This window comes from Pempheris klunzingeri, chromosome 4 (assembly GCF_042242105.1).
Source record: "Pempheris klunzingeri isolate RE-2024b chromosome 4, fPemKlu1.hap1, whole genome shotgun sequence".
NCBI classification, from domain to species: Eukaryota; Metazoa; Chordata; class Actinopteri; order Acropomatiformes; family Pempheridae; genus Pempheris; species Pempheris klunzingeri.
In genome coordinates this window covers 25,529,367-25,543,421 of record NC_092015.1, presented here as the reverse complement: position 1 = coordinate 25,543,421, position 14,055 = coordinate 25,529,367, and the positions used below count along the sequence as shown (strand labels likewise).

The following is a 14,055-nucleotide window of genomic DNA, read 5'->3' as shown; positions in this document are numbered from 1 at the left end:
AGCTAAGAAACATGGATGTAAACAATGCAGGTTTCAAGTTTTTAACAAAAGTCAGCTTGATAAATGAGCGGGGAGATGCATTCAACACATTTGTCAGGCCTCAAGGAAAAACACCATGCAATTTGGTGAATAACACTGAATGTAAAAAGAAACTTTGTCTACAAGAAAACTCCACAGGGCACCTTTAAGTTTAAATTCTGTGTCTGTGAAAAAGCATTTCAGGGTCCTGTGGTTTCTAGATGGTTGTTTGTAGTCGGGTTTTCACTGACAACAGCTGCCTGCTGCAGCTGGAAACACTGCTGGGAGCAGGAACCACAACAGTGACGCTGTGGGCCGTAAAACAAAAAAATTATCTGAGGGATACTAAAAAGCTCCACAGAATTGGGGGGGGGGACTGCAGAATTGGGTCATAATTGTGGTGATTTTCTCATGTAGACGCAGTCAATTAACATATGGATTAGAGCAGCTTTAAATATTAGCTAAAGTATTTTGTATTGGCAGATTTAATCCAAAATGACTCACCTGGGTACAGAAAAGTCAGTAACAGTGGAACGTAATTAAAGAGAAGAACACCCTCTAAATATTCATCAGAAACTGCTACTTACTGAACTGAAGTGAATGGATGGATAAAATGGAAATATGCATTTACATAATTCAGAGCAACGTGCATCATGGTGAGGATATTCTGTTTAAAAACATTTGCATCTGAATGTAACATGTGATAGTATCTCGTAGTGTGTGAACGCGGACACTGGACAACCAGTATGAATCATGAATCAAGTCCAGTGTGGAGCGCAGCCTGTTGTAGTTACAGTATCGTCTGTCAGCCCTGCTGCTATCAGCACTGCTGTGTTGTTTCAGCCTGCTTGGACACATTTCTGACACCAGACTAATTCCTGGAATACAAAACCACCACCGTGGCCATAGCTACATCACACTCTAAGCATGTGTAGTATATGTGTGTGATACTGGGGAGGGCTGGGAGCTGGGGGGGTCAGGTTCAGGTCACAGGAATTCCCTCTCAAGGGAGGAAACCTCTTGCCTGGTACCGTCGTTTGCTTACTTTTCTTTCCACCCCCCCCCTCCCTGTTTTCTGTCTCCAACCCTCCACCTCAACTTGCCAAAGCACATCTTTCTTTCCACTCAGAGGGAGAGAAAACATTTGGCCCTACCCGCAACCTAAGAGAGAAAAACACTCACTGGTGAGCGCAGAGAGAGAAAGAGCTAGTGAGAGATTCTGAAATGTTTCGATGACGCCACTTCAAGTATTCATAATGCACTTAATTGTTTGGTAGCTGACCTATGGGGTCTCGGAGAGTTTAACAGGGAATTCCCTAGCCATTCCTGTGGCAACCTTTCAAACAAACAGCCTGCCTCATGCCATGACATCTTACAAGCTGTCTGAGTGAGACAGAAAAGGCCAGTCACACCATGAGAGCATTACGTAGCTGGCTGAGTCTGTGCGAGTGGCAGATACTCCCATGCACGCTAAACACACACACCAAGACAGCATTCAGAATGCAGGTGCAACAAATGTTAAGTCATCCTCGTGTAAACAGCTTCTCCGAGCTCCAACAGACTCCTTCTTTTAGGGTGATGGAGCAAAAACAAGTCAACAGTAAACATGGTGCCCACAGTGACTGATGCAGTCAATGTCGGGGCCGAACAGCAAAAAAATATTCCACTTGTGACAGCAAAGACATGCAATGGATCATTCCACTTTGCTTTCGCTCATGCATAATGCTGCATTCATGGCCAGGCACAAAAATGAATGCATTCCACATGAGATTGTTTCAAAGGGAAGGACATGGCACCTTGTTTTTAATGTTCTGAAGGATTATTTGCTGTAACCAGCTTCTCTCATTTCGATTCCTGTTTGTCTTTCATAACCTTTTAATAGGTCATGTGACTGAAAGTGAGAGTTTAGTTCTGCAAATGTAAAGTTAACATATAGCTGAGCTGTATACCGTAAAGCGTGCAGACGTTATGTGCTTACATGTGTGGGGAGACCTCGTAGAAGTTGACTCCACGGTATCGCTCCATGTGGTTCTTGGTGTAGATCTCCAGCTCTTTATATGGGTTAACCGACACCAGCACTGAGCCGATGTAGGTCTGATGGGAAGGAATAATACAGTCACATGACATGAGATAGACTCAGCTGTGTTAGCGCTGGTGTGTTCACGTCAAGCATGATGTGAGTGTTAAGTCTTTTTGCAGTGAGAACGTTCAGGAGTCAGGTAAGACCACGGTCTGCATCATCCACAGGCCTCGGCCCTCTTCAAAGTGAGACAGAGCCCTCCTCATCAACTACAGCAACCCACCCCAAAGGTCAAAGTTCAAATGGTTTAAGGAGAGGTCATTTTGTCATGTTTCTTCAGACCTCAGTTCCATTATGTATAGATTAAGCCTCTAAATGTCTCCCCAGGAGGGACAGTACTTTTGATTTACATTTAAAAGATCCGGTCCACTTTAAAATTTGCAGCGTGCATCAAAATTAACCAAATGACGGACTTTTTCTCTGTGACTGTTTCCATGTCACTGTCATCCAGACAAAACTGTGTACATTTTTTGTAATTCAACATTTTTGTCCATGTCTGAACTTGTGTTCAAACCAGAGCTGAAATGATTAGTCGATTAATCCATAAGTTGATTGAATTATTGTTCGAGTTACTTTTCAAGCAGAAATGTGGTTTCAGCCTGTTCAATGGGAGGATTTGCTTTTTGTCTCTGTTTATGTCACTGTAAACTGAATATCTTTGGGGCTTTGGACTGCTGAGCAAAGAAAACAAGAAGTTTGGAGATGTGACCTGAAGCTCTGGGAAACCGAGACATTTTATAGACCAAATGGATAATCAATAGACAGATGAATCAACACTGAGAATGAATGCTGATAGTAGCTCTAGTTCAAACTTAAGATAACTTACCATAAAACGAGAAACATTGGCACATATGTCAGTTAATGGGTAAGTAGAGAAATATAAAAGATATGTTTGAGGTCATTTAGAAGAACTATCACTTCTACATAGTTGTGTAAAATCCCACTCACAACATGTTGGTCAATTCTTTAATAATCTAATTTAAGGGAATTAAAGGTATTTTTCTCATTGAAAATGTTCATGTTCTATGTGTAGTTGTAACTTTAAAATAACAATATCAACCTTAAAGTCTCCCACTGGTCAGACTCATCCCTGCACATGCAGTTAAACCCCACCACCACCACCCCCCTCCTTTAGTCTACCCACTCACATAGATGAGGTTCTCTTTGAAGCGCTTGCGCAGGTTCTCTATGAAGGCGGCCTCACTGGTGTAGTTCTCCAGCAGGACAAAGTCCTGCACGCCCACCCGGTCTCTGGCTGTCAGGGCAGACTCCATCATAGCCCGCACCCCGTCACTAGCCACCACCTAGGGGAGGACAGGCAAGGAGTAGGTGGGGTTAGTGACTGAGCACAACAACATAACCATGTACTACAGCACTTCATCAATCACACTCTGCTTGTCCCGTGCAAGGAGAAACTGGAGGAAAACCAAGAAAGAACACCAAGCGCTCCACATCACTCACACATAATTCATCCTCATCAGGAAAGAAGCAATGAGAGGACAAGGGGAAACCAATGATTACAAGCAATCAGCAGTGTACCCCCTTGTTAAATGCATCACCAATATAACACACCAGGAGGCAGGTACATATAGGCAGGTGGGGGTGCACGGTGGCCAGCGTGAACAGGTTCTCACTGAAACCTGGTGATTGTACCTCCCTGCTGACATAAGACAGTCTGACTCTGCTGAAGCCTTTAAATCCAAACTTGAAGCTGACTCCTTCGCCTTAATTTTCGATTAGTGCTCACTCTTCGATTAGTTCAGGCCGCACATCTGTTGCCATTATCCTGTCAATGAATCTCTTAACCCAAGTGCTTACAGTCCATGTTTGTCCTGCTGACAAGAATACACTTTACAATAACCACTTCCTTTATCTATCCCTCTGTTTCTGTTCACACAAGCCTCTTCACCTGTCTGTCCTTTTTTCTTTCTCTCTCCATTCAGTCAAACTGTTTATACTGTGATTGTGTTCTGTACAATGCAGCTCAATCAATCAATCTTTATCTATAGAGCACCAATTCATAACAGTGTTATCTCAAGACGCTTTCCATAAAGAGCAGGTCTAGACCAAACTCTTTATTTAGAGAGAGTGACCCAACGATTCAGGAATTCAATTCTACTTCCTGTCTGTCTTGGGAGAGGGACCTCTCCTTAGTTGCTCTTTTTAAGGTTTCTTCTGATTTCTGCCCGTTTAAAGGGTTTATTTGGGGCATTTCTCCTCAACTGAATTGAGATTCTAAAGACAGGGTGAATTGCATGTTGTATAGACTGTAAAGCCCCCTCAGCCAGATTGTGATTTGGGCTACATAAATAAAATGTGACTTCTAAATGTAATGCCAAATCATCAGCTGTCAGCCGCTTTAATCTAAACATTAGTTCCATCTTGGAGTCACCATTTGTTGTCGTACAGCCATTTGTATGCACATCATTATGTCCTTCCTGTCCCATAAGCTCTCATAACATCTTTTGGGACTTAGAGAAAATCTAAGTCCCCCAGATAGTTTTCAGCCTACAACAGAGCTCATTGAGACCAATGCCAAGATCCAATGTTTGAAGTCTGAAAGCCATTCACAGAACATTTATTCGAAACACACAAAACAAAGAGGAGATTCTGTGTTTGTGCATCGTCTGAAGTTTTCTTTAAAACACCTCCTAAGTGACCTTACTAACTTGAGATGAAGCCAAACGCAGATAAAAATTATCACTTCAACCAAAATGCAACAAGCCTCATCCAGGCTGCACACATTTAAGAATATACAGCACAAAATGTAGAATCAAAAGTGAAGTTAGACTGCAGCACTTACAAGATCATCGACGCGTTTGCCCAGGAAGCCGTTTTCTAAAATAGAGGCTTGAGTTTTATGCATAAGACTGCGAATGTAACCCACATCCATGTTTAACCTGTACTCAGTTGGACAGAAATAAATTCAACTTGACTCGTGCAGGAGGGTAGAGGCAGGGACAGGAACACACACACACACACACACACACACACAGTACAGCAGGTGTTGTTGTTGTACTAAGTGGTACAGAACTCTTCATCCCTCAGGAGACCATGAAGAAGAGATGGAGAAAGAAAGAGAGGATAAAGCTTGAGGGAGGACAGAACATATTAATTAGCGCTGGGTGAGACGGGAGGGAAAAATACAGAGGAGAGAGGTGTAAGAGCAGGGAGTGAAAAAAAAGAGAAGAAGAATAAGGAGGTGATGGATGCCAGGTTATGGCTCCGGTCCTGCACCATCGCTCGATTTAAACTGCACTGGAAATTTGACAATACTCCCTGACATTCCACACAGCAGCGCCCTCAAAAAAAAACTCTGAGACCATTAAATCACGGCATCGCCTGTCCTCTCACTACCGAACACACCCCCACATGCACAACATCTTGTTCGGATTTCACACAAGTATGCATGAATATGTTTGATCCTGGATTTCAAAGGAGAACTGCAGTGTCCCGTAGAGCTTCACACATGGGGAGAACCATGGGACACTGGTGTGGACCTCGGTCTCTGTCTGGTCCACAATGCAAGTTCAGGGAAACAGAATTGACACCACAGTAGGTCCCTATAAACCTAATAGCACCTGCTAGCACTGCCCGTTACGTTTATGCTCTTTAAGTAACTGAACCAGCCCTGCGCTTTATCTTTACAGCCTTTCAGAGAGGCAAGTGGCCTGGCTAAGAGGGAGGCTGTTAGAGCTGACTCACCTCTCGTCTTTATGATCGGATGATGACTCAAGCTTTCATTGGTGCCCCTCTTTAACTTTTACTTCTTAATTCAGCATATGAGTGAGAAAATGTGTTTGTGGGCACATGTCCTCACAAGGGCACAACAATGGCACAAATCCAAAGAGCAGGGAAGGCTTTATTGTTGTATCTTAAAAAGGCCCCATGATATACAGCTCCCACATCATTAAAGTGACTATAAATAGAATATGTAATGAATACTAGCATTGCTTTTTATTATACATCAGCTACATTCAAATAAGCTTCTTCAGCACCTGTCGAGGCTTTACAGATGACTGAAGAATGCTTCAAGGCAAATCAGCACACTGAGAAGAAAGGCAAGTGATGAGGGAAGGACAATGACACACTGATAGAAGTGCTAGGTGTGGAAAACAATACACTCAAATCTCAATGGTTGCAATTAAGGTCAAAGTTCTGTCTTTTCGTGAAATCGAACCCCACTTATGGTGAGCCTTTTTTCAGCAACTCATTCAGTATATTTGCATTCAGTAACTGCCTCTCGAAGGTCAAATCCACACTATTTTAAAATGCATAACCTTTGCTAAGTTCAATCCTGGTGTGTCCACTACTCCAGCGTTTTCAAACCGCTTTAACTGAACCTGTTTTAGTTTGGAAACTTTGGGGTGGCACTTAGTCCTCACTGGGTCTGATCAGTCATGATGTGTTATTCCATGATCCGTCATGATCATATAATGTGAACAAGAATATCAGGCATGTAGGAAAAGAGGGGTGTGCTGAAAAGATTTAATAAAAAAACCTTGTTCAAAAAAAGTGTTAGTCTAATCAGTTGTCACTGACCAGCCTCACTGTTTACTGTTAACTCTCCTACAGTGCATCGGAGCTGTATTAAGTTACTGCTAATGCTTACACAACATTTCCTATTGCTGCTGCACATTAAAGGCATTCAACTAGCAAAACACAGGGTGGAATTTATTGTGAAGCAGTCACGAGAAATGCATGAAATTTCTCACCGAGGCTACTGCCAACTGTGATTTATCAAGGATGGGTCAACAAAACGAGAACAATCATTTTAGTTTCTTTATGAAGGCCACCTAAGTTTGTTTGGCTGCACTGTAAACAGACACACCAGCTGTTGTGTTTCTGACAAAGTAGCTGGTCAGAAAGTGTTTGCTGTAGTATTAAACTGCTCGTACTGTTGCCATGGTAACCCTGGGTGTTGCAAAATCCCCAAGGACTGAAATCTTTTTTTTCTTTTTTTTAACTAATAGGGAAAGAGCAAAGAGCTTTGGAATGCACTGCATCAATGTGATACTGATATAGGTATTATATAATATTTAGAGTATTAATACAAGCATGTGTGAGGTTGTACAAGCTGAGCTCAGACAAACTATTGTTTTCCCACGTTTCACACAGGATGGGACATATTCTTACCTCTTTACTCTGAATTTTCTAGTAATGAAGGTATTTTTTTTTATTTGTTAATTCATTTTCTATCTTATCTTCTAACTAACTTCTTCTTTTCTTCTTGTTGCTGTTACTGCAGCTACAAACGAAAATGAAACACATGCCCTCCCGTGAAGAGGATTTTTCCTGAGAAACAATTACAAGAGGTGTGTTTAGACCAAAGAAAATGGAATTCATCATCCAGGGACAGGTTAAATCACTGTTAGAAGAAAAACCGACATGCATTTACACTTAGATGTCATAGTTTATTACAAAATCTTCCAAATATTATGGCGCCTGGGAGGAAAGAAAGCAGTTTTATTTCGTCACCTCTCCCTCCTCTTCCTCCTCTGTACATACTATCTCTCATTCACTTTTGCTTCTTGTTTCAGTCACTTGCTCTCTCCCTCCATTACTTCATTGTTTCCCAATGCTGCTTTCACTGTTTGGCTTTCCTGTATGTGGTGCTGCACACCGGACCTCCACCCGGTCTCAGGAACACACCAAGTACGTGCCTACCCGGTTCCGACATGTCGTCATGTTTTCCAAACCCTGTGCAGCAAACAAGGCAGCTTGGAGCCAGGCTAGCAGGAGAAGACCTGAAGAGGTACAGCTCTCTGCTAGATCTCCACCTATACTAATGTTTGACTTGACCAGCAAATATGTAACCAATCAAACTGCAGCACATCTATCTACCTCACTCATTCTCCTTAAAACAACAAACCCTCAAGGACATTTATATAACACCAGGTATAATGTGTGTCACAAGACGTCTAACTGCAGAGAGCAACGATAGAGTGATGTTCTCTGATATATCTTAACAGCTGCTCAATGGATTAGCACGCTTTGTCCATTCATGGTTCCCAGATGATGACTTTGGTGATTCACTGACTTCTCTACCGCCATCTTGAGCGTGACATGCTACTTCGCAAATGTTTGCAAATGCGCTAAACTAAGATGGTAGTCAGGGTCACTAATTGCACTAATTGCTAAGCATTCACATGCTAGCAGGTCACTGTGAGCATTTCTGGAGTTAGCATTAGTCGTTAGCAAGCTAGCATTAAGCTCAAAGCACCACTGAGCCTAAGTACAGCCTGAGTGAGCTGCTAGCATGGCTATAGACTCTGTCATCTTGGCGATAGTACAACAAGACTGAGTTTAAATATAGCTAACAATGAAGGAATTAAGGAATATAATATATATGATGCTATTTATTTATTTATTTATCTATTTTATCTAATAATTAGAGGAGGAACTATCTGATCAAAGAATGAGTAAACAAGACTGACACTCAAGTATGAAATGCCAGCTTTTGGTACTTGATAGTTTCTGATTCTAAGACCTGATCTTCCCAGTTCTTCTCATTTCATGTATCTCATCCTCCAGTGTTTTCTCCCTCTCCCTCCCTAGTCCCTCCACCCTCTTTCAAATGACTGAACAAGCGACCACATATAAGAGAAGCAGAGAAAGGGGGTGAAAGCAGAGGGATTTGATCATGCAGGCATCCTGTGAACAATAGCAGATTGACCTTTACATCGCCTCGGGTGCACGCACAGAGCTCAGATGTCACACTGTTTATGTAAACCTTTTCTAACCTGCTGCTTTCACTGCACCATACAGTGTTCATGATGGAAACACGGTGGGATGTGGTGATGAGAATTTTGAGAAATATAGCCACCTAAACCTGCACAACCAGGCTTGAAACAAAACAAGTTTGACCGTGTTGCACCAGTGCTGCGTCATCATTGCTGTTACCAACACTGACCAATATATATATATATATATATAATATCAAGTACTTCATTTATCCATTAGCTTTACTGAACTCTATACAAACCAGTCAACAAAGAGCATCAGCTTTTGGTTAAGCATCCAAAAACCACTGCTTTATCAAAGCTATAAACTTGTACCTGTTCACTCATTTTACATTTGAAAAAATGGCTGTGGATCCTGCAGGCATGTCACTTGACTACGCGTTTTTTAGTTGAGCCAATATATTTCCAATAGTACTGGCATATCCCATCCTTCTATGTGTGCCTGTAAACAATTTAAAGGTTAAGCTGATTTGTTCTATCTAACAAATTTCTTTTTTTCTTGTTTTTTACTGTTGGACAGAAAAAACACCTCATTCTAGACATTTTCTTTTTTTTTTTTCAAACTAAACAGTTAATTGGAAAAAAGACATTGACAGATAGTGAAAATAATAGTTGCTGCCCTACATTAAGTACTTAAGTACATATTTGGATATAAAACAATTAAAGGGGTACCCCACGAATTTAGTATTACACTTCCATAAAGTTGGGGTACCCACAAGGGACGAAATAGGAAATAAAATGAAAATCGAAGCAGCAGAGGCCAATATATTAATTTACTTTTAGTCCTTCCTATGGGTCAAGCACAACCTTTTCCATGACACATGGCCACATGTAGATGGATTCAAAGAGCCAATAAACAAATCTGGCCCCAGAGCACTGAAACCAACTGCAGCAGTGTTTGTGCATGTAAAAGATCCAGGTTAAACATGCAAAGGGGAGAAGAGATGACTGTAGCTGTGAGTCCTGTTAGAGAGGGACACAACCTGAATTCTGTTTCACATGATGTCTAAGTGTCTATAATGACAACTGAATGAGTGAGGCGTGTGGTTCGGCTGAAGAAATGATTAGCCACTTGCAGTATGTTTTGTCCTTTTTTCTACATTTTTCCAGTATGAATCATCTGTCTGGCACGGACTCCTCCTCTTGTCTCATTTGCTCTCCACTGGTTGGTAGAAAAGAAAGGGGCATGAAGTGAAGTGAAGAAATATTAGGTTCTAGATTCATTTCTAAGGCACAAGTGTTGTCATTGTGTGAATGTCGTAAGGCTATAATGATGCCAAGCATGACATCAGACCCCATGCTGGTTTTGACGCTTCACTGAACAAGGAAGTAGTCAAAGAATCTCATCACATTCCAACACAGACACCTTCCAACCAGTCAAACTGTCACTGGGATCCATGCTGAAGCATTTCCCCTATTTCACACCTGTACAGGAGGATCCAAGCTTATTGATGTTTTGATCATGATTACCATGGGAACGCTGCTCCAGGCTTAGCAGTGAGCATGTTCATTTCCATCCCGAGACGCTTCGGAGCTGCTCTGCAGAGCAGTCAGACAGGTGGGACGAGCTGGCTGAGTCGCCTGCAGGCTGCACACATGAAGCAGCCTACCTGTGGACATGTGGGCCAAACAGCACAACCAGCAGCTGGGAGGTACTGAGGGTACTTTATGCATCAGATTTGGTCACTACTTCACTAAGGACCCACCCTGGTTAGGTATTCCTGAGAAAGTCACTACTCTGCTGCATTCTTACCTGCTCCAGGTGTGCCATTCAAGAGTTAGTTAGTTAGTTAGTTTACCCTGAACTTTGAGGGGACAGGGCACGAGTGAATGGGCAACTGCCCCCCTAAGAATCCTATTGTTCTATCATTTTGTGTTACTGATTACAAGGGGTATGCTAACAATTCTTTTCATTGCAACCAGCTGATCGTTTTCAATCGATTCATTGTTTGGTCTATACAATGTCTGAAAATTTTGAAAAATGTCAATCAATCAAAATCCAAGAATGTCTGTTTTGTTAACAGCACAGAGATATTCACTTTACTGTTATAGTGGAGTCAAAGAATGACTCGAAAAGATTAATCAAGAATTTAAATAGTTGGCAATTAATTCAATAGTTGACAACTAATCCATTCTTCAACTAATCATTGCAGCTTTACTTAACAACCATTAATGCAATGTTAATATTAATAAATACACAATGCAACCATCATGTAACCACCGCTTCAACTGGCTGAATCTTTGCTAAGGTGCTGGAAGCAAAGTGAGCAAAGTCTCCGCTCAGTGTGCAGAAACTTTTTTCATCAAATATTAATAAATACAAAAGTGACACATTTGTCCTTGTGTAGGACAGAAATGGTGCTATACGGTGTCAGAATCATCTTCAGCAGCAGTTAAAAGTAGCTGATTTTAAAAGCACAAATCCAAATTATAATACTTACACACCTAAAACCACTGATACAAAACCTCTCGTGTTCATACAGACAAACAAGAAAGCTACAATTACCATACCAAGAGAGATTTCATTCATCTCTTCTGAACAGGCAGCCGAGTTTCACCTGGTTTCACTCAGCCTTAGTGGCTTTAACAGCACGCTGGCTGACACTGAAACTCTAGTTAGCATTAGCTCAACTATAAACTGACACCAATCCTTTACTTTGTCAGTTGTATCTTCACTTTTAACCTTTAAAACACAAATGAATCATTATTTTATGAGACATTTGAGTCACTTGATTTGAGGCAAGAATTTAGCAACACGAACTTACCCGACCCCACCGATACTCCATAGAGAAAAGGCTCTGAGGTTTTCAAGTCATTAGGTTTGTATTCCAGGTGCAATAAGCTAGTTTACCAAGCCATTCAGAAGCTATCCACTCATCAAGCTTCATCTCAACTTCGACTTGACGGCATCTAGAGAGTGACTGGAGTGAATATCCTGAAGAGAGTGAGGTGAGCCCAACATAAACTACCTATTGAACTGAAGCCAGAAGCCCTACAGGCAGGAGTGACGACAGTGTCAGGAATCTCTCAGTGCATTGTACTAGGCTGACATATCTGTCAGTCGGAGGACTTCCACACACACGCTGTGTGAGAAGGCTCGGAAAAATGGATCCAATCCTTATGGATGCATATGCATGTGTGAAAATGGGAAGGTGCATTTCTATGCATGTCAAAGTGTAGGAGTTCTTGTGCTGGAGAATGAGTTCCTGGATATTCTATTATCAAGAAGAGACAATACTTGCAGCACCAAGAAGGAGCTTTTAGGTCTGATTTAATACATCAGCACACACTTTTTTCATTAACGTGCTCCCTCTCACTCTCAGTGAATGCCAAAGAATGCTGCCCAGCCACACAACACCACCATGTGATTGCCTCGCCCTGGGGCAGTACACACACACACACACACACACACACACACACACACACACGCACGCACGCACACACCTTCTCAGATATCAAATAGATTCCCATTCAAATGGCTCTGACATCAACATGACAAATACAGAGTCAAGGTGAAGAAGGATGCTGAGATCTAAAAACAGGTTTCATGCTTAAGATAAGGATGAGAAAGACGTGTCAGGTGAACAGCGAACCCTCAACAATGCAGGCTGTTATGGCTCTGACTTTCACCTGCCTCTCTCTTTCACCTGTGTCCTTGAAGTTCAAGAATGCTCTGCGAAGGTGGTTATACAGTCTGAATGCCATTGTAGTCACTCGTTACAAATAAGGCAGCTCAAAAAACTCCATCCCGATTTCCCCCATATTCTGACTGACTTTTTCTGCAGGACGAGCGTGTGGCTGCAGTCTTACCAAAGGTCTGTACTTCATGGCTCCTGCCCTGCTCTTGACTGATTTGGACCAGGTTTTTTTTGTTCCCACCGCACCGATAGTCCAGCTATATGCAGCTATAAGAATGTGGCCTCCAGCGCTACGTCCCACCACTATTTAGCCGAGAGTTTGTTTTTAGAAGCTCTCCCCTCCGTCCTGAGACCCAGCTGCCATAGCTTCTCCTCTTACTGCTGCTCACACACACCTCACTCCGTCTCTCTCCCTCGCCACTCGTTCACCCACTTTTCTTCTCCCTCTCTCCCTCCCTCCCTTCAGAGGAAACAGTCCCTGTGTTAGGTGACACATAACCCCCCTCCTTCCCTCTCTCTCCCTCTGTTTCTCTCTTTTTCCCCTGTCGCCCTCTCCTCAATCCAACAGGCACATACGATAAAAACTTACCACAGTTCCTCTCATTTCCCCCTTTTTCTTGCTCTCTCTCTGGTCTTAAGAGAAGGGAGAGTGTATAAAAGAACCAACAAGTCTCCTGTCATATGCATGCACACACACACACACACACATCTGGCCCCAACCACCCCTGGAGAGAAAAAAGGATGAGAGGGGAAAAATGAGTCCTAATGGTAAAGGGGTAAAGAGTGTGTGCGTCCGAACGTACTTGTGTGAAAAAGGGAAACTCTTAAGCAGTAAATGCAGCATGAGCCAATAAATAATCATCTATTTGAGCCCAAAGAGTTTCCTTTTCCTTCCCTCCTCCCTTTCCTCTCTTTCTTCACTCCCTGGTTTCCCTGCTCTGAAATTTACAAGCTGAAGCAGAAACCAGACGTGCAGCCGAGAGTCCCACTGTCATAAATACAGCTCTTGATGCTACACACACACACACACACACACACATACATGTTAACAATGATGCTTGCATGCATGCACGCACAAAGACCATCATTACCATCATTAGTCCGATATCATTACTGGGAGTATAATTACTCCAGACCGGTGTTGCACATACGCGCTGCTTCGCTGCAGATCAAAGGCCTCAGCAGTCTAATGCATCTGCTTGTTAACACTAATAACAACTGACATCTTACAGGCAACGGGCGTGTGTTTCTGAGAACAAAGAGGACGACAAGTTTCCACTACAGTAGCTGGGCTAATACACGGACATTAATGAGTCTGAAGCCTGGTGATCTGTTCGAAGGCAGAGACTCAAAATCAGCTGTTTGTAAGCTTATTGGAAGTTTTGTTGCTGGATGTCGACTTATTGTTTTGTTGAGTTGAGAGTGACATTTGAACTTAGGCGGTTTATTGGCTTTCTAGCCAAGATTTAGATTAGATTAGATTAGATTAGATAGATGTTATTGATCCACCATAGGGGGAAATTTACATATTACAGCAGCAGCAGAGATAAGCAGTAATAGAGAGAAAGGAAATAAA

The 14,055-nt window shown here is 42.2% G+C and overlaps 1 protein-coding gene across 2 annotated transcripts in view; it reads right to left on the bottom strand.

Annotated features, from left to right (window-relative positions):
• Window positions 1–14,055, bottom strand: part of LOC139199588 (unconventional myosin-Ic-like) — a 58,053-nt gene that overhangs the window by 18,668 nt on the left and 25,330 nt on the right. Inside the window, exons 1-3 of one of the 2 annotated variants that reach the window (XM_070828638.1) lie at window positions 12,652–12,673; window positions 3,247–3,402; window positions 1,997–2,112 (exon numbers count right to left, since the gene is read on the bottom strand). In XM_070828638.1, coding sequence (XP_070684739.1) covers window positions 1,997–2,112; window positions 3,247–3,402; window positions 12,652–12,669 — 290 coding nt within the window. In that variant the 5' untranslated portion in view covers window positions 12,670–12,673. Of the gene's footprint in view, window positions 1–1,996; window positions 2,113–3,246; window positions 3,403–12,651; window positions 12,674–14,055 lie in introns of those variants that run through there. The other variant, XM_070828636.1, reaches the window with a different exon arrangement.